The sequence below is a fragment of the Cyrtonyx montezumae genome, unplaced genomic scaffold (assembly GCF_038088225.1).
Source record: "Cyrtonyx montezumae isolate F1298 unplaced genomic scaffold, pur_monq_1.0 scaffold_8, whole genome shotgun sequence".
NCBI lineage: Eukaryota > Metazoa > Chordata > Aves > Galliformes > Odontophoridae > Cyrtonyx > Cyrtonyx montezumae.
In genome coordinates this window covers 109,912,728-109,938,058 of record NW_027072089.1, presented here as the reverse complement: position 1 = coordinate 109,938,058, position 25,331 = coordinate 109,912,728, and the positions used below count along the sequence as shown (strand labels likewise).

Below are 25,331 nucleotides of genomic sequence, written 5' to 3'. Positions count from 1 at the left end.
TTTCTTGACATGGCCTTCTTTACTGTTAGACAGGAAGCAAATAAGAATGTAATGCTGCTCTTCAAGTAAATTTCAGAAATAAGACAAGCTTCAAAAGAGAGGTCCATGCTGGTTAGAATGGTGTTGTGTGCTATTTTATACTTTTATACATTTAATTTACTAATCTTCACACACCTTCACTCTGTTCAATTCTTCATTAAAATGGTCAGGATATATTCAAAAGTCACATTATATATGCACATAGTTCAGTGATAAAACTACCTATCATCTTTGTCTCAAAAGTAGCAAAGATTTATGTAAATGTTAATTGGTTCTCTTTCCATCTACAGCTGAAACACAGTTGCATGAGAGATCCAGGTGGATTTGTTCAGCAACACAGAACGTGCCAGGACAGAGTTTATACAGCAGTCACCACTGGAGGGTAGAATTATCTTGATCAGTTGTTTCAGAATTATTTCAATATTTTATCCAGGGCAAAACTACAACCGAATGAAATAAAAATACTCAAGTAGATCGGAATAGAAAAAGAAAACCCATACTCTCTCCCATTTATTTCACATACACTCTTCTTTCTATTTTTCCTTTTCTTTTCTCCCATGATGGGAGATCTCCTGATGATGGGAGTCCCTGACACTGATCGTTTTGCAGGGTGCCTGGGAGAGGTCTCTTCATTTCTATTTCCCTTTGCTTTTTCATTTCCTTTCCTATGGCTGACACACATTGTTATTTCAATGAATGCTTTGGAGCTCAGATTTTTTATTATGCAAATACGAGCTGCTTCCCTGTTGAATTGAAAACATCAACACTTTCTTTTTTTTTTTTTTTCCCAATGAAAAGATGGATAAGGAGCAATATTCTCAAGACAGAAGGTGGTTGGAATGTTATTTTTTCTGTGAATTTAGCTAGAAAGGGAAGGCACACACAATGGTTAAGTATCAAAATACTGGCTAAATCTTCCTTCTACTGGGATATTATCAAAGCAGTAGTATCTCTTTTTAAGAACAGCTGAGGCAGGGAAGGTGCCAAGGCACAGTAGACTGGTCTGACTTGCACAAGGCGTTCTAGTACAAGACAGTTAAGGGAGTACACAAGTGCCAGACACTACATGCCTCCAGCAATTTTCTCTTAAATCCCTCCTTATGAAGGCAATGAGTTGTTTTGGCTCAAAAGTTGGTGTCCTCTCCTATTCAGTTTTTTGAAAGCCATCTACCAGGAATCATAGATTGAACTTATAGAAGCAAGGAGGTTGTATGGGGAGGTAATGCAGAAGAAGGATAAAAAGAACTAATTCTTGGCTCCCTTTAGAGTACACTGCATTCATGTCTTCAAGTTCCTCTGTTACCTGTCATATCTGGAAATTTACTTTTTAACAAAAGGTGAATGTGAAAATTCCTTAATAGTCACATGCCTCCCAGAGCTGGAGCTTTTTGATAAACAAGCATTACAAGACAGGTAAAAAAACCCAACAAACCACATCCCACATCTCCAGTGTCAAAAGGGCTGGTAACACCTGAGTTACTTCCATATTTGGTCTCTGCCATACCAAGAGGCACGTGATGTTGAAGCATGAGGACTGTCTCACCCCTTTTCCCATTGGACAGTCACCCATCCTGCAGCAAAAAACACCACAGGCAGTGCCCACTAACTCACTTGCCAGCAATATTAGCAAACAGACTTCAGAGGCTGAGCTCCCCATTTAATCACAGAAGTTGTTCTCTTTCGGTGTCAGTAGCTGCTCCAGCCCAAGCTTTCTACATGTTATTCCTGGACTATTGAAAACTTGAAGTGCTGCTCCCTGTGCAACACCAAATTTATGGATGAGGAAACTTCAGTCTGCCAGGTGATAATTTGGCATCCTTGTGTCAGTGTTAAAATCCTAGCAGCTGTAAATATTTACTGCAGATGAAATATACTCATATGCTCCAGCTAGCACTATTACCATATGAATAAATCTAACACTAAATAAATCATGTGCACTCCATCTTTTATTCAGTTTATAAAATTCCTGCTTCTCACTCTGAGCATTCTTAACTTAATAAGGTTATTCAGAAGCAGAGTGATTCGTGGTACGCCTTGACTTGTTTTATAACACAGCGTTTTGCTTCTTATTTCACCTCTGCCAGCTTCTGCAAAGTTTTGATTTGATAGGACAGGAACAGTGAGGGCATTAGGACCAGGAGAAAGACGCACACGTTGCTCTGTATTATGTCTGGCAATGTGCTTCCTGACTGAGTGCTGTAGTTATGTGTGAAGCAAAGTCAGGGACCGACTAGTTCTCATCTGTTGATCGCAGTGAACTTGAAGCCTCAGACTGGGGAAAGCTGTCAGCTCTGCTGCCAGAGATAAGGCACATGAAACCAGGCAGCGACTGGAAACTTTGAAGAAGCAGGAAATACTCTGGAAGGAAACTATAAGAAATGGGATTTCTTTCTACCTAGAATGTAAAGAGGAAAAAAAAATCCTAAAACTTAAGCTACTCTTTTCATTTGCTAAACATGCTCTTTCCTGACTGAGCTGGGACTCTGTAACAACGGATCTACTTCATCTCACTGGATCCATGCTGCCTTTTACTACAGTAAGTGCAATATTAATAGGCGTTTTCTATTTTGTCTGTAAATAGAGAGGAAAGCATGAAACGGCATCAGTGAAATGTGAGGGGAACAAGAAATCCTCTTGGCAGATAGCGAAAACCAGAGCGTTGCTGCAACCCGAGGACTGCAGTCTGAGCGAGATCCAAGTGATATTTAACATGACAATCTGTATCATTTTGTCACCAACAGTATGTTCTTGAGGAAGAAGTGCAGATATGGATCACGCAAGCTGCAGTTTCTCTTGCTGCTGCTGATGCTGGGCTTTTTGCTGCTCATGGTTACGACGCTGAATCCGCCAGCCAGCAACCGGAGCAAGGACGGCACCTTCCAGCCTGTGGAGTTCGGCCCCCGGGAAGGGCACCAGGTGGGCTTTGCGGAGCCCCAAGAGATGCTGGAGACCCAGGAGGAGAGCCAGCAGTACTACCCCTTGGACGGGCTGTCACCGTTCATCCCCCTGCGGGAGGATGAGTTGATCGCGGCCGTCGTGTCCCCCACGGGTCGAAGGAACCACAGCAAGGCCAGGAAAGGCTACCGAGTGGTGAAGCAGCAAAGCAGGCGGCCCGAGGCGAAGGACGGGGACCCCGAGTCCCAGCTCCTGTCCCAACCTCTGGGGGACGGCAGAGGGGCTGCAACGGGGGAGCGGCCGCTCGGCTTGGAAACCCACGGCTTTAACGAAGCACTCAGCGAGCGGATCCCTCTGCGCAGGGAGCTGCCCGAGGTACGGCACCCGTTGTAAGTAACACAGCCTATTTCACCTCCGGGAGAAAAAACATCGCTCCTTCCCTATCGCTGTCCCGAACCCCTCCTCCCCCTAATCAAACCGTCCCCTTCGGTGTGGGGTAACGCTTTTCTCCGCGTTGGTTTCCCATCTGGAAACGCAACCCCTTTGTCCTCAGAGCCAGCCGCGATCCCAACCTTCCCGCTGCAGCGCCGGCACAGCCGCGCCCATCCGCGCCGCTCCGCGCCCCGCGGCCCCGAGCCCCGCGGTCCCCGCGGAGGAGGCGGCGATGCGGGGCTGCAGCGCCACCTGCTGGCGGCCGCGGGGACTGCTGCTGCTGCAGCGGGGCGGGCTGTCCCCAGCTCTGCTCCCCCCAGCGCAAGAGGGCTGTGGAAAGAGCCCCACGAGCGGTCAGTAAGGTGGCAGACGCAGCTCTCCTATGAAGGGAGGCAGAGAGCGCTGGGACTGAGAGAAGGCTCACGGGGATGTTATCCACGTGGATAAATGCCTGAAGGGAGGGTGCAAAGAGGGCACGACTGAGCTCTTCTCAGTGTTGCTTGCTGATAAGTTGAGGCAAAGGACACAAACTGAAACACAGAAGTGCTGTCTGGATATCAGCTTGCTGTGTGGGTGACTAAGCACAAGCTGCCCAGGGGCTGTGGGGTCTCCTCTTTGGAGGTCTCCAACAGCCACCGGGACGTGGGCTCTGCTGGAGTGGGGGTTGGAGAGATGTACCCAGAGGTGGTTCCTAAGCTCAGCCATGCGTGATTCTGTGACTGAGAAAGGCAGCTCCAAGGAGAAGGAGAGCTGGAGGTCAGTGTGTCTGACCAGGCTCGGAGCCACACCAAAGACATATTACATGTTGAGCCCTAACTGCTGCATTTGAAATTCCACACATTGCATTTGAAGCTACATACGTTGCATTTGAAGCCCCACGTGTTGTGGTTGAAACCTAGAGATGTGCAAGCCAGCTGTCCTACAGCCCATAAGGAACAGTTCATCCCACTTTCTTAAAACAGACTGAGAAGCATCTACTCTCTCCAGCCCACTGGAGAAGGAATAGGGTGCAGGTGGCTATCTTCATTTCTTGCCTCCTGTAATAAAAGCTATTGCAGTTTTCCCCTAGGACACAGTAGAAAGATGTGCCAGAAAACATTTTAAAACACTGAATTTAGATATATATATTTCTTTTTCTTCTAGTGGTCACTTTCCCATGTCTAAAGGCAACTGGTGGCTCCAGTTTCAGGGAACAATCTTAAAGAAAGATGTGTTTTCTACATTTGCTGACTAGATTCAATGTTAATGTGGGTATTTCCATTGAATAATGATACACTAATATTACTTATTTTTTTGCCATACTTCACTGGCAGTTCTTTGAACTGTGTAGTGTTCAAAGGAGGAATGATGACCCTCTCTTATTGCCTGTGATGTGAGCCAAAAAACAGTTTTTATTTGGCAGCCGAAGGGCCATCCAACAAGAGGCAGTTTTCGCTAATACTGAATCTCAAGTGAGATTTCAGCCACGGTCTCAGAGTTCTTGGATGGGTTTTCCTGTCTGACTAGTGACAGCCTAAGGACCTATCAACACCACAGCTCGTAGAAACCCAGATTGAAACCACAGATCTGAACATCTGAGGCTCCTGGGTAGTTCAGGTCTAAATCCAGATCATAAACGTGCAGTGGGGTTCTACCTCTAAGCCAGTCCTGTCCTTTGTGGAACAACATGCAGCCAAAATGATATTTTTTAATCACAATTTGCTCTGTGGGCCTGGCTCACAGCTGTGTCAGTCACATTTTATACTGACATAACAAAAGAGTGAAGTAGTAATGAATCAAAATGTCTATTATGTTGTTCTGTTGAATCCTGTTGCTGGTAATAATATCTATTATTATTTATCAGAGAGAAACCAACCAGTTAGAGGAATTTCAGTAAGTCAGCTGCATGGACTCAGTCTCTCTTATTTCACTTTAAATGACAAATTCTGTGGACTTAAAGCTATGCCTACCAATTGTAAAGCGCTGCAGGTACTGTACAATAAGGCTGACCAGACTTCACATTTACATACTTCCTTTTTACACTTAAAACGGAGTGTAAGGTAAATGCTGAAAGATACACATAGCTGCTGTTCCTGTTGTGCTTTGCACTGGAGCGCTGAGCTGCAGAACTACATTTTTTTTAATATATGAAGGTTACAGAGCTCCAGTGGAAGTAAAGCAGAGTCTGCTGAATTTGCTTTGCCTTGATAGCCCTGAATCCACTTCCTAACCAGGAATGTGATACATCAGACCTCTCTGCCCAGACCCCAGTTTCCAACATACCCCTCATCTCTGCATGCCTTTCCAGGTGAATATCTTATGCTACTTTTCAGAAAGTAGATGCATAAAACTGTATCTTTTCCAGCAATCCTACTGATTATCTAATGGATAAAATTATCCAATGGATAAATCAGATGCCTTGTTTTCCCAGTTTACTTTGAGAAATCATATTCTGTGTGAAAAATGCCTGTTTTCCTCTCCTGAGCTTGAGCATCAAACTGTAGGCATCCAGGCAAATGCAGACACACAAGTATCTAAATGAAATTTAAGTTTCATTATGAAAGCAGAGCTTCCATTTGAGTGCTGCTGGGAGCTGAATCTCAATGAGATGTTTCCCTGCAGGTGAGTAGGAGTCACTGTTGGCAGAGCTTTTGCCCTCTCAGAATTGCTTCCCACTTCCTAGCTGCATGTGAAAATTCCTTATTTTTCACAAATTGGATTAAATCACAGTGCCTTCTATCAGTCACAGCCTCGACTTTTTGAAATGTTGATTTATGATAGTCTGAAACTGCTCCAAATAGCAGGGAAGGCAGTTCCACGTACCAGCAACCTTTCTCATTTTTCTGAAGACTAGATATCTATATTGCAAGCCTTTTCCAATCTCCATGGCAACTAAATACTCTCCACCTAGGCCACATATTCAAGTACAGTCATTTTAAATTCTCTTTCAATTAAGATTCCACAACAGTCTTATTTTATCTTTTCACTATAATCACAATGCTAGCAACAAAGCCTTGTAGTGTTACGGTGTAAAGTATAGGTGGGTATAACTGTACTGTGTACTCCTGGTTAGAAGCTGCCTGGTAGTAAAAGGTCTGCATCAGATCTTCACTTTTCTTCACTATCTAGAGATTATTCTGCCTAAAAAATCAGACTGTCGAGTCATGAGAGTATCCTTTTCTTCATCCTGCTGAAGAAGAGCAAATAGTCTTCCATCTGTAATTTTGAAACAACAACACAGTTGATTACAGAAGATAAGTAAAGCAAGGACAAAATACATTAGTTACAATGTAGAAAATATCAGGAAAATGTTTATCTCTGTACAAAAGATTTAATGCATAATATCATAAGTTGCAAGAAGAGACTATTGTGCTCCTTTTAGATTTATATTCCCAGCAGCATTCATGTATTTTTATTTGTTGTTAAATCATTCAGACTGTGGATTCCATTGAATGATAAGCAGGTCTGTGTCTGGTATCATCTAACACGATGAGGTCCAGTTCATGAACTGAAGCATTTAGTAAAATGGTAATAAACAGCAATATTCGAATGATATCCCTGACACGAGCTTCTGCTGCAGTTGAACCAGCTGAGCAACTAATTGTTTAATAACCACTGTAAAATCTGTTCGATGATTTGCTTGGCAGTATGAAAACACTGAAATAGCAGTGGAGCAGATAAAAACCTAATCACTGCCTTTTCATGAATTGACACCCGATACAGAGACAGACCACTAAGCGGCCTTGGAACCAAAGTGACATACAAAGTTAGGTGTAAATATTTTTACATAATTTTGTCATTCCTTTGAGAAGTTCTTGCTGCTAAACAAATAGGAAAATTGGATGAGTGCTACTCAGGTATTTAAAACCCATTAAGCGTATTTCTGACATAAGTAAAACAGATATACTGGCATTTGAGAGCACGTTCTTAGTTCCTTTACTTACATTTATGAAATAGGCATTGTTCGATAAGGGTCTATAGGGTTTCTTATATGCATAGTTTCAGTGAGGATGAACAGGAAATGACTTTGATTTTTAAATCACAGAATCACAGAATCAATTTGAGGGGTTTGAAAGGACCTCTAGAGATCATGGAGTCCAACCCCCTGCCAAAGCAGCTCCCTAGACCAGGTTGCACAGGTAGGCGTCCATGTTTGAATTGTCAAAGAACCACCCTGTTCTTTGAGATTTTGGTGCTTGTTGTCTTGATGTCATGGGAGAGATCTTGGCACCATGGCAATCTGTGGAGCCATGGGCCCCCACTGGCACTCAGTAGTCTCTCCAGAATGGCATGTCCTCACGGTCAGGTTTCTTGCAGTAGATAGTAGCAGTGCTTGGAGTTGTAAAGGAGACAAGCTGAAATAGTCATGGGGATAATCTAGCTACCCGGGAGCCTCTTTCATCAGTGATGCATTTTCATCAGAAAAAGCAAACTGTGCAGACTTTAAAGGGAAAATGCATTAACTTTCTTAAATGCACCTGTATTAGTTTTCATTACCTACATCAGGGTCTGTTTCTGTGCTGCACAGGGATGCTGGCTTCATTCTCTGCAATTCTGATCAGGCAGTCCACAGTTACACTGATGTGTTGCATAGATGAGTTATTTTTCTTGATAGTCATAAATGTACAGCATTTCAATTTGCTCTTTTGTCTGTTACTTGCGAAAATATGAAAGGGGTGGAGATTGGCTGATGGATCTCCTTTATCACCCTTTCTGCTTTGCTTTAATTGCCTTCAGTTTCTCTTTCTTTGTCTTCTGGATTATTTGAGCTCTTTGTTTCTGTTGCATCCAGAACAGAAGGAAGGAAAAAAAAAAAGAAGAAAAGAAAAAGAAAGGAAAATAAGAAAGAAAGAGGAAAGAAAGAAAAAACCACAACAGAATACAGCAAAACATTCAAATTTTTTATTTTAATTTCTGTAATGTTCTCATATTTTCACTTCATGTTCCAGTCTTGGACACCTGGGCCCAAGCACTTTCCTTGCTTCCTCAACTGAGATCTTAAACTGCTTTCCATCCCTGAAATTTCAGTGCAACTCTGGTTGGAGAGAAAAGTAGTCAGTTGTACTGTGTTTCTAGTGTCTCCCTCATCTGATCCCATACAGGTGCCTACAGCAAGAATATGACTCCAGCCTGCCTACTGCTAGCATCATCATCTGTTTCCATGATGAAGCCTGGTCTACTCTGCTGAGAACAGTGCACAGCATAATAGACACAGCCCCGAAGGCCTCCCTCAAAGATATCATCCTAGTGGATGACCTGAGCCAGCAAGGTAACCCCCATTTCTCTGAATGATCTCTGCTTTCCAAAGCTGAAGGGAGGGAACTGTCCACCTCCAGGAAGTGTGTGAAGAGAGTAAAAGGCAAATGAGACCCTCAGGGAGAGGGCCCTGAGCTGGCTGCCAGGATTCAATCTTCCATCTCTAGAATTCTTACTTAGCCTTTCAACTTTGAAATATGTTTCTTTTTTTCCCCAATCACTTTCAATCACTCTGAGCTTTCCTGCTTTAAAATAAGATCACAGTATGCAAATCTTCCCACTGGACCAGATCTGGTATAATAATTTCCAGACGTGGACTTTGGCTGAAGTGAGGAGTGGAAAACTCCTCACAAAAGTAATCCCAAATGCTTGGGAAAGCCAAACACCTGTATCTCACGCTGCTCCGTGTCTTTTATGAGATGATGAGAGCATCTACCTTTTGGTGAAAACAGGAGAGGGGGATATTAAGTTTCTCATAGGAACAGCTTCACACCTAGTGAATCTCAGTTTCCATTAGTCTGTACTTCTCTTTGACGTTACACTGCTGTGGGAATATTTGGAACACAGCCTGCACGGCCATGTAAAAGAAATGCTCCCAGAACATTTTACTGGCAAACATCTCCTACTACCTGTTGCTTTCTGGTAAGAGCTTGAATCAAAGGTAAAATGACCGTTCTGTTTATGACAGGGCCCCTGAAGTCAGCCCTGAGTGAATACATCTCGAAGCTGGACGGCGTGAAGCTGATTCGGAGCAACAAGAGGCTTGGGGTCATCCGAGGTCGGATGCTAGGAGCTGCACGGGCAACTGGAGATGTGCTCGTCTTCATGGATTCACACTGCGAGTGTCAGAAGGGCTGGCTGGAACCACTCCTGGCCAGGCTGTCCAGCAACAGGTAAATACAGAACCACAGAATCATAGAATGCTTTGGGTTGGAAGGGAGCCTTAAAGACCTCGCTTCATACCCAGTATCACTAAACTGGCATTTTCTATCCAGCCCTTGTTAGAGCTATGACAAGGCTTCCTAGTGGCCTGAATTAAAAAGGTTGACATCCATTATTTTTACATTTTAATTGTCCCAGTCATGAAGCTGAGGATAAAATGAGATGATTATCTTAACTACTTTGGCTTTCTGAGCCTGCTGGGTTACAAACCAATGTCACCTATACCACCTCTGTTCTACAGAAAAACAGATTTTCCATGCAGCTTAGACAGTTCTAGTTTGATCTCAGATATTTTCACTGATACCAAACACACAGGAAGATAAGCATTTATATTTTCAGAGTGTTACGGGTTTAGGTTGGTGTTTGGGCAAATGTAATGTACAGATGAGCTCATTTTTGCAGTTTCTGAGTTCCTGAATGAGATTAAATCAATGAAAATATTTCAAGAGTCACATGGAAGTAAATAATCTTTTAAAAAATCTTTTCTGAAAGAAACTTTTCTATATTAATTTGTCTATCACTTACCCACAAGCTACACGAGAAGAAATGAATAATTGCTTGAGGGAGTAAAAGAGAAAAATACATATTTTAAACTTGTACCAGTCCACTAAATAGTAGTAATAACAACCTTTGAAGGCGGTTCTCAGGCACTGGACCAAGGTGCTTATATAGCTGATTGTGTTTGCTCATAAGCAAAATTAATTCCCTCATAATTCCCTCATGAGGGAATTAATTTGAGCTTTTAAAAATGATTTCATCATGCAGATGAGAAGATGAAAAATACTATGAGCCAGTGGAACGTCCGATCCTCCAGTGCACGAGCATATTTTAAAGTATCTTGCAGCTGGTTTTCCTCCACATCCCTGTTTCCCCAGCTGAAAGATGGTGATAATAACACTGACCAGATAAGGAAGTCAATTCATTATTTTTCCTAAATTGCTTGTAATGCTTGCATGGAGATCACTAGTCAACTTGGCTTTATTTAGCAGCTGAGGAACTGTTAAGCTCAATCATATCCACTTCCTACGATAGCCCAAATGAGGAAAACACAGTGACAAAAAAGCTTAGATCAACTGGTGAAATACCCATCATTTCTCCTCTGACTGTACCAGTCAAGCTGCTATGCATGCACTTTTGCTGGAGGGACAGGATGGGAAAACAATCACACAGAGCAAGTGAATTTTCAGCTGGCAAGGAAAAATGCAGCCTTTCCAAATATCAGTCCTCTGCAGGAGTTTAAAGGAGCTGAGAGAGATATTTTAACCTTTAAAATTGATCAAGCCCAATTTTCTACACTCCTCAGCATATATACGACTGTCACCATGACCTTAGCAATGCAGAGATCTTTGCACAAACAGAGACCTCACTCAGAGTTGAACATACTCATGGAAAGGGAGGTATCTCCAGTTCTGAGTGGCCTACGGTAATGACAGACAAGGCAAACATGAGAATTATTACCCAATTTTACAGGAACAGTCAGATCTCTCAAATATTTGACTGCTCTGTGTGACTGCATTTCATTTTGCAGCATGGTGGTTTTATTCATTAACCCCAAAAGCATTAAGCCTTTCCAAAGTTATTACATGTGCATTTACTTGAGTGGGACCAGTTCTTTGAACCATACCAAACAAATTGACTGGGATGCTGTGCATCAGCTTAGTGCACCACGTAGAGAATGGTTCAGTGATTTGTAAAGCATTCCTTGACATTTGATTATTCAAGGATGAATACCACAGTCACCTGAAAAGCATTAAAAAACTAGATGAGACGCCCCACGAATCATTTCATTTGACAACTGTTTATGTTCCAGCCTAATTCCAGGTGAGTAGCATGGTGCATAGTAATGCAGCTATGCAATTAATATGATCATCTTCTGTGGGCTTTGCCATTTCCAGAAGACTGTAGGATACAACTGCTATATTGTATTTAGTCCAGAGGCACTGAAAGGCAGAGGGAGCATATACTCATCTGTGCCTGAAGCCTTGAAAAGGTGGTTGCTTTAACCTAAGAACAGTGACCATTGTGCTGAAGTGTACGGCTCCTTTCTTGTAGAAGGGTGATTTCTTTTTTTAATAAAAAGTGCAAATTGTGGTTCCTGACAATCATAGAATCAAAGATCATCAAAGTCCAACTGCAACCTAACCTTAGTACCCTAACTCTAACAACACCACTAAATCATGTCCCTGAGCACCACATCAAGAAGGTCTTTAAACACATTCAGGGATGATGACTCAACCACCTCCCTGGGGAACCTGATCCAGTGCTTAACAACAACCTTTTCTGTAAAGTTCTTCCTTATATCCAACCTGCCAGCATTGCAGTATTGGCTTGCAGAGGAGTAGCTTGCCCTCAGGACCTTTCCCCTGCTCCTCATTGCAATGGCTACTTCCCTCTGTGATGGTGCACTGACTATAGCACAGCTCAAATATTACTAGGAAACTGAAGCCTGTAATATTAAAAGAAGCCTCTCTGGTTTCTAAAATTCAGAGTGCCTCTACTTAGCTTCTTGATTCTAGGTCACTAATTTTTAATGAAATTATGTTAAACAGAATAAGAAATGAACGTGGCAATGGAAAGATACCTCATTAGCTCCGGACTCAAGCAAAGCCTCTGTTTGTAGATACAGGAATAGATACAGAGTTGAGCTGTTAAAAAAATTAGTGATTGGTGCTAGTTTTATGGCAGTACATGAGGGAGATGGGAAATATTTTGCAACGAACAGTTTCTTCATCTTTTTTCATCCAGATCTCCATTTTTTCTGTGGCCCATCTCTCAGCTTTTTAAGCTATCAAAGGCATAAGTCATCTGTTTTCAACCATCTCACAGGCTTGGAGAAGTATAAATTAGTCCCTCCAGAGGACACACAACCCTATCATGCATTTCAGCATACATTTCCATGTTATTTTTCTTGGTTTTGAAAACCTTTCATAAGAATCACATACAGCAGTCTGCTTCCTGGGAATTGATAGAATCATAGTCACCAAGGCTGGAAAAGACCTCCAAGATTATCCTGTCCAACCATCAATTCGCTTTTGGCTTCATCTTTATGTAGCCTCCATTTGTCAGTAACACTAACTTCACACTTGCATGGCATGTTATCTGAAGGTAAGTTATCTCTTTACAATCTTTCACAGTGCTGATCAGTATCAGCAGGTGACCTATTTTAAAGAATATGAGCTCAAGAAACTTGAAGAGAATCGAAAGCCAAAAGCAATCAATTTTGCCCAAAGTTGAAGAAATTCAGGTGTGATTCACGGTACAGTGCAGTGACTGTCCAGTGTAAATAGGCAACAGAGGCTCCTACAGATTTTGGTATTGCTCATACAAATTTGAATATTTAAAGAGAAAAGGAATATTCAAAGAGAAAAGGAATATTCAAAAGATATATATATTTTAAAGCATTATCTTAGGAGTATACCTAGCAGAGATTTTAAGTATGTATTTAGTGTTCAGTGTGTGAGTTGAGCATTAGTTAATGTGCCTTAAATCAGACAGGAGTGGGTCTGGTTCCTGTTTGCTTTTGCTCTTCTTCCTTATTTAAGGGAGGATTTAATGAGATCAAAATCTGTCCTTTTCCTAGGGGAAAAAATGAAAAATTACTAAAGAGCACTTTCAAAATATCAAAATATCACATCTAAAACTTCAAAACAAACATGTTAATTAACTCTTCGCATGTTGCTTATTCTAAAAATAGAAAAGAACATAATGTCCATGCTGACTGCAAGGGTCATGAGAAGATATTTCATTCACAATTGTATTTGGCTGAGAAATCCCAAAGTAGGAAATAGTTCTTGCTTGGGTTGCTCTTTTGATGGAACTGTGACCTTTTGTAGATCCCGTGTGTTCCAAGTATTTGAAATATTCTCAAATGAGTATCACCACAGTCAAATGGTTCAAAGCCCTCCTACCATTTATATTTGAGTTTCCTGGTTTTTTGTTTTTTTTTTCCCCTTTCCTTGAATTCCACAGAGTGAAATTAGCTGTAGTTTGCCAGTATGTGTTTCTTTTCAAAGGGCTGAAAAGCTGTTGTCTGTCTGCCAGTTATTCAGTTAAAAACAAGAAGAATAGCTAAGAACATCTTCCAACTTTCAATTACGTTCTGATGCAAATTTGCGTTTAGATCCACACAAAGATTGAGCCATATCAAAATATGCAGAAAACAGATATAAAAAAGAAGTGTTGCTACCAAATGGTATGTAAATCACTGCTTGATTAAGATTAAATTGAACATTGGCCAGTTTTCACAAAAGGTAAAGTTAGTGGATTCCTCCATTTCAGATCACAAAGACACCCTCAATGTTTAAAGTATTAAGAAGGTGTGGCTTTACTGGTTTCAGCAGAGTTACACCAGTTTATACTGGGTAAGGATCTAGCACTACATTTACAAATACATTCTTGAGAACACTTCATGATGGGATGCTGAAAAAACTACTTAAGTAATAGCTTTAAAACACAGTGATCAATTTATACTGCATAGTTTTGTGGCAAAGGATATTCGATTTTATTTTGTTCTGTTTCATTTTTAATTTAGCCAGGTTAGAGTATGGCTCATCCAGTGAGGTTTTCTTTCAGCTGTCTTAAAAACTGTAATTTTCTGTGTCCTAATTTGTATGCAGTTTGGGTAATTGCCTGTTCTCCTAACCATTAGAATGGCAGCAAATCACTGCCTGCAAATGCTGCCAAAAGGTGACCATAAAATTGCTTTATTTATAAATGCAATGCTTGTTTCCAAGAGCACATATTATAATACATTGCAAAGGCTGGTTTTATACCTGAATGGAGAGATATAATCACTTCTCTGTTTTAGAACTTTCTGCCTTTAGCTCATCATAGGGCAGTTTGCTCTTATTAGGAAACAAAGGAATAACTGAATCATTTTGATGTTATCGACTGTATAGTATATTTTCATACAATTCACTGAAGATCAGTAATCTCTTTTTCTCTGTGGGGTTCTAAAATTGCCTATAAGTGGCAACTGTGATAAAACAGAACACTGAGCTTCTCCAATCCTGTCACTGAAAAAACACTACAGTAGAAATTGTAAGGGCAGAGCAGATAGATCAGGATACATGACCATCACCCAGAGCTTCCAGCTTCCTCAGCTGGTTCTGGTCTCTGCCACTGAAAAGAACAAATGGTTCACTGCACTGAAGATGTGCGAGGTGACTTTCCTCCGTTGACTACAGTATGTTTTAAACATGTTTCTCTCAGGACTAATCTCCAACTAACATAAAAATCTAATACAACATATAAATCTTTAAAGAGGAGATAAACCTACTTTCTGCCCCAAAACAGAAATTTTGTTTCTCCATGTTTTAACAGCAATATGATTTCTAAGAAACGAGCTACTCTAGAATAATTTCCTATGTAAAAAATCAGCGTTTTTTTTTTTCACCTTAATCCCTAGTAAATGTTAATTACTTTGTCTATAGAATATCTTCTCTTTATCTTTCTTTTTGAAAGTTTTCACTAAGACCAGGGGCTATACTTTCCGTATAAAGGAGCAGAAATGGATACTGTTGTTCTACAGTGTATTTTTTTCCTGAACTCCCCAACACCACTCCATTTATACCTTGAAAATTTCCTAATGGGATACATCACTGACCTGGAAACAAGGAATACTGATGGCTTTTCCAGACTGTCAGTACATTCCAGGATAATGCACACTGTGAAATGTCATGACAAGTCTACTGTGGGGACATGTCTAATACCTCATCTCTGACTAACCCAAATTTAACCTGAGGTAGAAATCAATTGAAGGATTGCTGCTCACAGCACAACGGCTCTTAAAAGTCAATTTCTCACAGAGACAGTACATTCGTAAAAGCACATTAGGGATGTAGTAGAAGACTATACAAACAGAAAATGTTTTACAAAACCAGTGATAGAAGTTTGATCACAAAAAAACCCAAGCAGAATACAGTAAGGGAAAGTGCACTTCACTGGTCTAAAGTGACAAAGTCATGAAGTGTGTGGAGCACTTAGAGGAAAATGAAAGGGCTGTAAAGTGTATGAGAGCAAAATCATCTTTCACTGTAAATTTTGCATCCATAACCTCAAAGGTTGAAGCTTCTGTGTGAAATAGCTTTATAAGGATTCTGATGGTTAGCAAAATCCATAGCAAAATCCTGAATAGTTTTAAAGGCAGGTGCAACGTATATGTCATCAATAAAATATTGATCTTCAGAATCATTACTGAACACTCAGTATTCCCATGCTCATCTGAGCTCTATTAGGAAGGAAAACAAGGGCACTCAGCATCTACAGGAGTGTTTGTGCTTTACAGTGTCATAAAGGAGATCTACTGCTCACTAACACAGTAGTGAAATTATTCTTTGGCTTTGAAAAGAAACTATATTGTCTTTTTCAGAAACGGTGTCGTCTCCCCTATCATAGATGTCATAGACTGGAAGACTTTTCAGTACTATCACTCTTTGAGCCTACACCGAGGTGTTTTTGATTGGAAACTAGATTTTCACTGGGAACCAGTGCCAGAGCATGAAGAGAAGGCACGACTGTCTCCCACCAGCCCTATCAGGTATTCATGGTTCATTAGGCTATATGCCTCCACTCACCTCAACAGAACAATTTGGGCAGTCTTCCAGCTAATAAAAGAGCAACGTGGTTATTTGCATTCACTTGGTTCGTGCTTTTTGGAGGGGATGGCTTTTTGGCTTAGATTAAGATTGCTTGGCCTTTAACACTCATTCTAAGTAGAATGCAGTTGTACTTTCAACATGACAATTGTCTTCTGCATAACTGGAAGCAACTAGTCTACAGCTTGACCAGACAAGGTATTGAGGTTTGTAGGGAAAGCAGATAAAAGAAGATAGACCATGTAAAGTTAAAAATCTTAATCATTATGTGTATCTGTATTTTTGAATGTACACGTATGTTACACTTCTTACTGTTCTGAACCTGATTCAGAAGTTCAGAGCTTGGCTCTCTTCCCCAGGTAAATCCCAGAATTCAATTCCAGTTGTTCTTTGATAACCAGTTAATGAGATCGTAAGGAGTAGTATTCAATAATTTTTTATATTATCTCCAACACAGAAATGGTGGGGTTTTCATCCTTCATATAATTCTATGTTCAAAACAGTTGTTCACTTCCAAACTACTTTCTACACAGGAGTCCTGCAGTAGCTGGTGCAGTAGTTGCCATGGATCGACATTACTTCCAAAACATTGGAGCTTACGATTCTGACATGACCATGTGGGGAGCAGAAAATCTAGAGCTATCTATAAGGGTAAGAACCTTAATGAAAATGTCAAGTGTTGGTTAACTATTGGGTTTTGAAGGGACTTGAATGAAAAGGCAAGAAGCGATTCACAAAAGCAATTAAGTGTAGAACCTCCTGAGGTATGGCAAAATGTACTTTCAGAATTCTACCCCATGCTCTGTGATCTGTCAGGACTACACAAGAATATGCAGATGCTGTGAGTTCAGAGCATTATGTCAGGGGAAGGAAGTTTCACTATCACTGCCTGAGGTCAGAGTCACTGGTTTGAGTACCTTCTGAAAGCTGCCTCTTCTATTCTGGCATGCACCAAATGAAGAATTACTTTTATTTCTTTGTCATCTACTTTCAATCTCAAATTCTTTATGTTATATTGTGTGCATTAGTTTTTGCTGAATATAAAGAGTAGTTGATATTAAGAAGCAAGCATAGAGTCTTTAATGTCCAAAGCAAAAGCAGGTGTGCCCCCAAGTCTCTTCACTACACCACACTGCCTGTGTGCAGGAAAACACAAAAGCACAGAAATGGTAATACTGCACAAATCAAAGCTCTGTCTTGCACAGTGTCTTCTCTGTGTCTCCATGTCTGTGGGGAGCAGTATTTGAAGAAGCACATAATGATGTTCTTTCTGTTTCCAGGAATACACAGATTAGGATGTCCTGAGGGAAGCCTATAGTAAAGGAGCTCCTTCTTTTCAGATGCGTTTGAAATTTTGACAATTAACCTTCAGCCACGGCCCAGAGTAGGATTAAACTCAATGAGTGACTCTAATCTGTCTTCACACTCTTGGTATACTGGTCTGTAAAACCAGTTGTGCTTTACTAGCTACATGGAAGATAATCTTTTTGCACCTTCACCTGTGTTTCAGACCTGGCTCTGTGGTGGTTCTGTGGAAGTCATTCCATGCTCCCGTGTTGGGCATGTCTATCGAAACCACATTCCCCACGCTTTCTCCTATGAAGAGGCCATTGTGAGGAACAAAATCCGAATAGCAGAAACTTGGCTGGGTTCTTTCAAAGAGAACTTCTACAAGAATGACACAGTGGCTTTCCTAATCAGCAAGGTAAAGACATCTGCAGTGGTCTGTTTCTGAGGGAAGGAGTGTGTGTTGCGGTAGGTGAAGGTGGTGGGATGGTACAGCAGGTACGTGTGTACCGTCAAACATTCAGTAGGCATGGTACCAGGTAGAGTTTATTTCTTCTTCTAATACCTGCTGGTGGAAGAGCTGTTACATCAGGAAAAAAGAGAAACCTGTGCCTAAAAGTTGTTTGCTGCAGTCGTCAAATATCTTATATGACTCCTTCTCCCAATGACTCCTTCAGGTTGCCCAACAAGTTGTGGTTTGGCTTTCCACCAATGACAGCACATTTGAGTGCTGGCATGCAGCCACACTTGAACCATATACCAGCTACATACCACCCAACAACTACAGAAAGGCCATGCTTGTTTTTAAGCCACTGTGTAATCCACTGCACATCACAGTCAATCGAGGGACTGCATATGCCATATATTACAAACTGCTGGATGCTGTATTAGGAGCTATGGCAGTAAAGCTTTTAATGTTGCTGCAATTTTCCAGAATTCTCTGGCTCCTGTACCTTTTTCTTGCTCTGGTATCCTCTTCTACAAGGCAATAGACAACTTGTGAGCAGTTTTGAATAATAATATATGTATATAAAAAAGTGTCACTATGACCTTTTGCCTGAGAGTTTATTCTAGCCAGGGTACTTTGAGCACTCCTAAGTGTGACGCTCCTTCAAATGACCAATTGTACAATCTCAGTGTTCAGAATACCATAGCAATAAAAGGCCTTTTTCTCCATTCCCTTCCTTCATAGCCAGTACAGACAGCCTGTCAGCACAGCAAGATGCTGTTCGAGACACAAGCAAGCAGCGATATTATTGCTGCTCTGCTGCCAGGGCTGCAGAAAGCCTGTGGGATTGACTGCACGACAAGGCTGAGCAGAGCCACCTATGGGCCACTACGAGCCTCGAAATAGCATTGCCCAACACTGGAAATGAAAAATGAGTCCCATTTAGACTGCTTTATAAGTCTTCCCATTTTATGATCGAAATTACATCTTGCACAGGATGCCTGTGGCGTGAGCATTAATACAGATGAAAAAGGCTCTTTGCAGCTCTCCACAGTTTCAGCCACTGTCTCTTTTTTGTTGGTTGATGTGTTTGTTTGTTTGCTTCATTTGTTTTATTTCTGAGCAAAGTTCCCTTTCAGATTGGTTTATATGGCTAATGAGTTTCTTTAGATTATTTACATCACTTATTCAGCATCAAATGCACACTGCAGCTAGTACAACAAAATGAGATTAACTGCCATCACCTTCTTCAGCCAAGGAAGCCCCTGGAGAAACATCTCTTTTTAAGGGAAGTACTTTACTCCTGTATTTCCCTGTTACAAGGAAACCTTTTGGGGCCAGGTATGTGAGGTGCTGAACTGCTGAACTTTGTTGTTACGCTTGCTGCATCTAGGGCTGACATTAAATGATGAGGTTCTCTTTAGCATATTGCAACTGTTGAGATTTGGCAGAGCAGCTCACATGGGCTGGCACCTTTAACCGATACTTCCCTCTTCACCTCCAAAGCCCTTTGTCACTGATTTTCCAGCACTGGCAAAGGCCATTTTACTTCCTTAAGGATGATGAGAAATGGCTGAGCTAAGGAAAGCCATTTACAAGTAGTTTCCTTATGTTCCCAGTTCTAGTTTCTGACATAGAAATCCATTCCACTGTCCTGAAACTTGAAATTACATTTGTTAAATGTAAAAATGTGAAGGGGGAAATCTACTGCCAAGAAAGAGGAGAGAGACTCTTAAAGGTGGTGGGACTTCCTGTAGTATTTGGGTACTGAGAGATTTTAAAAAGGGTTTTATGTGCTTTTATATCTAAGGTTTAGACACTTATCTGCTTAGAAGGTTTTCAGAATCCTTGGTCATCTTCATGTGCTCAGATCCCAGACCCCTAGTCCCTCACAGTGTCAGCTACCCATAGCTGCAGCAAGGAATGATAGCAGCTGTCTATTTTCAGAACCGAGTCGCTACTAGGATTGTGTGTTAAGGCATAAATCTGGGAAGTTTTTATGCCTTTACAGCCTCAAAACACATTTACCAACTTCACTTAGTAACTGCCAGATAATTATTTGATAAGCTTCATGTTAGGCCAAATTGTATTATTAAATTTTCTGATAACAGTGGCCTGACAATTACAAGGTCATCTGGACTGGGAAAGGCCAGAAAATAACATTTTAATTGATTTTTTTATTATTTTTGTAAATTCTGTACTGAATGACCATCTGAATCCCACTGATTTCTGTGCAAAAAGTATCAAATTTGGCCCAGACCTTTAAAATAAAAAATATGACAGTCCAATGTACCTTGCAGAGTAACAATTTTAAAGAAAATACCTATTTTCACAGCACGTGCTACTTCTGAAACACAAAGCTGGAGAAAGAGTACAGCTGGTCCTCCTCTTTTGCCTAATTGTGAGATACACGTATCATGTATAACAAGCAGGATAGAAGAAGTGGTGGAAATAACTCCTATGCAGTCATTTTCATTTCTAGCATCTCTACCACAGAGTAGCAACCTTCTTTGCCCTGTGCTTTCTCCATGAAGGCAGAGAAACCAGACTGCAGTGAGCGTCTTCAGCTACAGAAAAGACTGGGCTGTAGAAGTTTCCAGTGGTTTATAACAAATGTGTACCCTGAGCTCTCCCAGACTGAAGACACGCCAAGATTCTCTGGCAAGGTAAGAGAAAATGTACAGAAAAAAGGATCTGTGTTTTTCCACTGAAGACCCCAGTATCACTTACATGTACTAGGTAGTACTATAATAACTGTACAGTGAGAGGCTGTTCCCACTTTGAAAATCTTTTTGTCCAAAGAGGCTACATAAAAAGAATGGAAGAAGCACCAAAAGGACTGAAGAGAACAGTCAGTCTAAATTCTCACATAGACCTTCAACTCCAGCCAAGAGATGAGCTCAGATTTTACAGTTTGGTGTCTCAGGTCAGAGGATCCCTAACTTAGATTCTTTAGGTGTCATTAAAAAATGGAAAAGAACAGTGTTGCTCCATTCAGATGGCAACTGTAACAGATTCTGGGATATCTCTACGCTGATCCACGTGGATCAAAGAATCATAGAACCATAGAATTGCTCAGATCTTCAAGACCATCAAGTCCAACCATATGAAGAAAAAGAAGCATTTCCCCAGTCCTGCACATCCTCCAAAGACAGAGGTGATAGCGCTAGCAGCTCCTTTGCAGATTGTGTACAGGAAGTGATGCTAATCTTTTTTAAATCATTAAAATATGGATTTATTCCAGGAAACTCCACAGGACAGGATTTCCCCCCCGACAAGGCAACAGGTCTACTAAGTCACACACTGATATCTGTAGACAGATTTTACTGCATCCTTTTACGGTTTTGTCTGTTCCTTATTATCAAGGCTTGCTTGAGAAAAGCATAACCAACTGTGGATCACAGGAAATGTTTTTTTTCCCTCTGGGATATCTGTATTTTTGCCAATAACTATGTCACGTTGAAGAGCTATTTTCCATTAGCAAAAAAAGTAATTCTGACAGATTACTTTTAACCATCATAACAGTTAAAACCAGAAGTAAGTATCTCTAACTTTAAGCTCATTGGGTAACACTGACCTTTGGTGAGACACTTTCTTGTTATCAGATCACTTTGAAAGATTAACATACAAGATCTAGTCTGAAAGAAAAAAACTACTGCCTGAATTACATGCAAAATCATGTATGATAAGGGGATGTATATATTTTCTTGATATCTGTGCTTTTTTTTCAGTATAAACATTTATTTACAGCTTTACAATACTGGTGCTGGCTTCTGTGCAGACTACAGACCTGGAAGGGCCATGGCAGATGGCTCTATCAAACTCTCTCCTTGCAGTAACAGCCTCACTCAGGTACTGTACATTTTAAATATATAAGCACTGCATCAGACTTAGGGAATCGTTCAGAAGATATCCACGTAAACATTTGGGTTGACATCAATGGAAATAATGTGTTCAAAATTAGGTGTGTGCTAAGGCAATGTTCCACATCTTTCTCTAGCTGAGCATCATTTGAAAAATGGCAATGTTCCGTGCCTGAGACCAGATCCCCAAACTGCATTCCAACACACATAATTACGTGGTTATTTGCTAGTTTATTCTGTAGAATCGAGAGAAAAGATTGTCTAGGCATAAAAAATGTGCCGAATATCAACTATGGAATAAAAGAGGTGGGTTTTCTCATATTCTGCTGCCCAAAACACTGCCTAAAAGGCAGGAGGGAAATTCGTGTAGACTGGCAAGGTGGCATTAGACTTGCAAGTTCTTGCACTGAGAGAAGCCAAACCAGTACAGACTGACTGCAGATACTTAATCTAAGTCCCAAGCAACTTTCACTGCTCACAGTTGGTTCAGGGTGAGCTGCAGGCACATTTTTAACTGCAGTGTGTACAGACACGTTAGAAACACCCTTCTGTTCAAATATTTATTAAAGGAGAAAAAATTCTTGTAGAATGGGTTTACTTTATATGTAATTACAGTCCACAAAGTCTTTCCTCTTAAAAATACTCTCAGGCAAGTAGCTATGCCAAAATCAGCTGGGGAGATTGCTCTGTTGATTCTCCTTCATTCAAGTTTGGGTGGAAAAACAGGAGTGGGAAAATTATTGCTGGAATAAACATTTACAATGAATTGGGATGCCCTTCCTCATTGTTCAAACAAACTCTCCCTTTTCAGCACTTTGAATATAACAGAATGAAGGAAATCCGTCTCGGGTCTGCTCCACTGTTTTGCCTTGATGTCAGACATGGGAAGGTTATCCCTCAAAACTGCACAAAGGAGACAGACAACAGTGAGCAGCACTGGGACGTCCAGGAGGTCAGTACTGACTGCCACAAGGGGATGACTGCTGGTTGCAAATGTGTGATCACTGAGTAACCGACAAGATTCGTGTGCAGGGAAGGGATGATACAGCCGAAGGGCAATTTTCCTTTCTGCACCGTTTTCACCCAGGAAATTTAGGAGGCTGTTTATCTGTTTGCACTGCCAAATACATTTGGTTTAAAAACACAAATTACAGAAATCCGACCTACATTCACACAGCCTTACTTTAACTTACTGACTTTATAGGAATACAATCAGAGGCGAGGTTGTAAAAGTAAGAGGTTGTGAAAATCAGAGCAGGATAAATCCTTGACCACTTCTTTTGGATAGAGGTAGGCACTGTGAATCCTGAGTTCTTCCAAAGAAGAGCCCCATGGAAGTAGGGAAATCTTTAAAACGCCTCCTGCATTGTAGGAGAAGGACAAACTTGTTATAATAACAGCTCAGTATTGCTCAGTGGGCTTCATCCGCCAGAGTAAGGACTCCTCTGCAGGACTGAAAAATGCCATGTTCTAGGACAGGCTGAGAAAACAGCAGTTACTGCAGTTGTAGGGATGCTGCAATCCTCAAGTACAATACCTGCTGTAATTTCTTTTGATTCCTAAGAGAAGCACTGGTCCTTTTCAAATTTTGTGGTCTCTAATACTGTAGTTGATGCTGATGACAACATTTACCTATAGAAACAAAAACAACAACACAGTGGTGGGAAAGACATCTAGAGTTTTCTGCACATAAATCCTGTCAGCTTCCAAAGGAGCTATGTGAACTGGACCTAGTGATCATATTTAGAGCAATACTAACATATTCTCGAACAACCAGTCATTACTGATGAGCTATTATACATCAGAAAGTCAGAAATGTGGTGGCCTAGTTTTTACTGGAAATCTCTATTTTTTTATTGTTCTTTCTTCCCCCTCTTCTCTCATATTGTAGAATGGAATGATTGTCCATGTCCTTTCTGGCAAATGCATAGAAGCAATGAAGAGTGAAGATGAGAAGGACTTGTTTTTGTCTGTATGTAACAAGAACACACATCAGCTGTGGCAATTCGAACGTTCCCAAGGGCTACATCAGAGATGATTGGCAAGTGTGTGGGGAGATCATGTCTCCAAAATTTAGCGTTACTTCTCTTTGGGATTGAAGATACACACATTTCCTACAAGGAAAAGAAAGATGTTTGTGTTTGCTGTGGTATACAAGGCAGATAGGAAAGTCTCTCCTTCAAAAGCTTGGCTCAAACAGTTGCTGCTGGTTCCTGTTTTTTCAGCTCTAGCTAAAATTTCCTTTATTCTGTGAAGGAGGGGCTAAAGATACTGTGAGCATCAGTAGGTTCTCAACTCTGCTACTGCAGAAGACAGTCCAGTTTACCAGGAAATGCAGAAAACTGGCTGCCAGACAGCTCGTCTTCCAGCCTGTTCTGTGACTTCTGAGGATATGGGAAAATGAATGTTAGGGAAACACTTGAAACTGCAAGAGGACGTCAGTCAAATCAGGAGGAGAGTTTAACCTAATTGTACAGTACACTCGACTCATATAAAACAAAGTAGGTTTTATATGTATAAAAGTAGTAGGTGCTTTCATGTGTAACAACTAAAATCTTGTTTTCGAGCCTGAGCCAAATTTCTATCATCCGTGAGACAGCACAATTCATAAATTAGTACTTAATTAGGCACTAAATGCTTTAATTGTTTTGGAATACCAACAGTCCACAGAGTTTGGCACACCCTTCCGTATATCCTTCATCCAGAGTGTAATTTAGATGGGATAATGAGACTGAATTATTAACAGCTTTTTTGTTTCAATTTTCATGAAACCTAAGACCAACTCTCAGAAAAACTTCTGTGGAATATGGAAGAAAACTGAAGCAGATTTAAGAGCAGACTAGCAGCTCCCCTGCTATTTTGAAATTGAGCGTTCATTTGTTCCTAGAAAGCTTTGGGTGAGCTCATCATTATTCCAATGACAAAATGCTGGTTGGAAAGAACAAAAGAAGAGAACTGACAGGTTTCAACACTAGCAGTCTAGGAAGAAAATACTGATGTCTGCTTCTACTTGCTTGCTGCCCACTGTACTGAATAGTCTTCTACACTGAGTTTTAGCCACGAAGATCTTTTAGACTGTTGCTGTCATGGGTCTCCCAGCTGATCTGTAGAAGGCAACAACATGTGGTAATCTTCTAAAGAAGCTTCTTCTGTAGAGTCTGCATCCCCTCTGACCTCTTGTCTCTCACAGAGGTGACTGAGAGTTCATGTTAGGTAATAAGAATGGTCTCAGTACGTGCTAGCAAAGCAATCCTCTATCAATATTTTGTAAGAGCACTTGCCATTTTGGAGTTAAAACAAATAATGATGACACTTTCCAAGAGCCTTGTAGGACAGAAGAATAAAGATCTGGGAGTTTTCCCATGTCAGCTCCACACCTGATTTATTGTATAAAACAATCATATATACATACATTTATTAAGAGGGTAGGACATGGTTAATGAAACCTGATCTGATGTTGATATTTTTTTCAAGAGACAGAAAGAAAATTGCCTTTTTATAAAATGTACAGCATATTGCATGGGCTTCAGACAAAAGAAGGAGCGATAGAATACTCTGAGAGTATTCCAGATGCAGGCTCTTGGTTAACTGTAA

The 25,331-nt window shown here is 40.9% G+C and overlaps 1 protein-coding gene across 2 annotated transcripts; it reads left to right on the top strand.

The window, feature by feature from the left end:
- The first annotated feature begins 1,815 nt into the window (after positions 1 to 1,815).
- GALNT15 (polypeptide N-acetylgalactosaminyltransferase 15) lies at positions 1,816 to 25,331 on the top strand. 2 transcript variants are annotated; one of them, XM_065752960.1, is made up of 11 exons: positions 1,816 to 1,840; positions 2,781 to 3,323; positions 8,448 to 8,614; positions 9,290 to 9,494; positions 15,914 to 16,081; positions 16,673 to 16,790; positions 17,650 to 17,844; positions 20,409 to 20,540; positions 21,625 to 21,726; positions 22,549 to 22,689; positions 23,629 to 25,331. In XM_065752960.1, the coding sequence occupies exons 1-11, from the start codon at positions 1,818 to 1,820 to the stop codon at positions 23,773 to 23,775; spliced, it is 1,941 nt and encodes a 646-aa protein (XP_065609032.1). In that variant the 5' UTR covers positions 1,816 to 1,817; the 3' UTR covers positions 23,776 to 25,331. The 2 variants fall into 2 exon arrangements, with proteins under 2 accessions (XP_065609032.1, XP_065609033.1); XM_065752961.1 differs by lacking the exon at positions 1,816 to 1,840 and adding an exon at positions 2,140 to 2,575.

Excerpts from the sequence above, each read along its gene's own strand:
- GALNT15 (XM_065752960.1), top strand. The coding sequence starts at position 1,818 with ATGAGGAAACTTCAGTCTGCCAG. Across the intron at positions 9,495-15,913 it reads GCCAGGCTGTCCAGCAACAG|AAACGGTGTCGTCTCCCCTA; the intron begins GTAAATACAGAA and ends TGTCTTTTTCAG. Across the intron at positions 22,690-23,628 it reads AGCACTGGGACGTCCAGGAG|AATGGAATGATTGTCCATGT; the intron begins GTCAGTACTGAC and ends CTCATATTGTAG.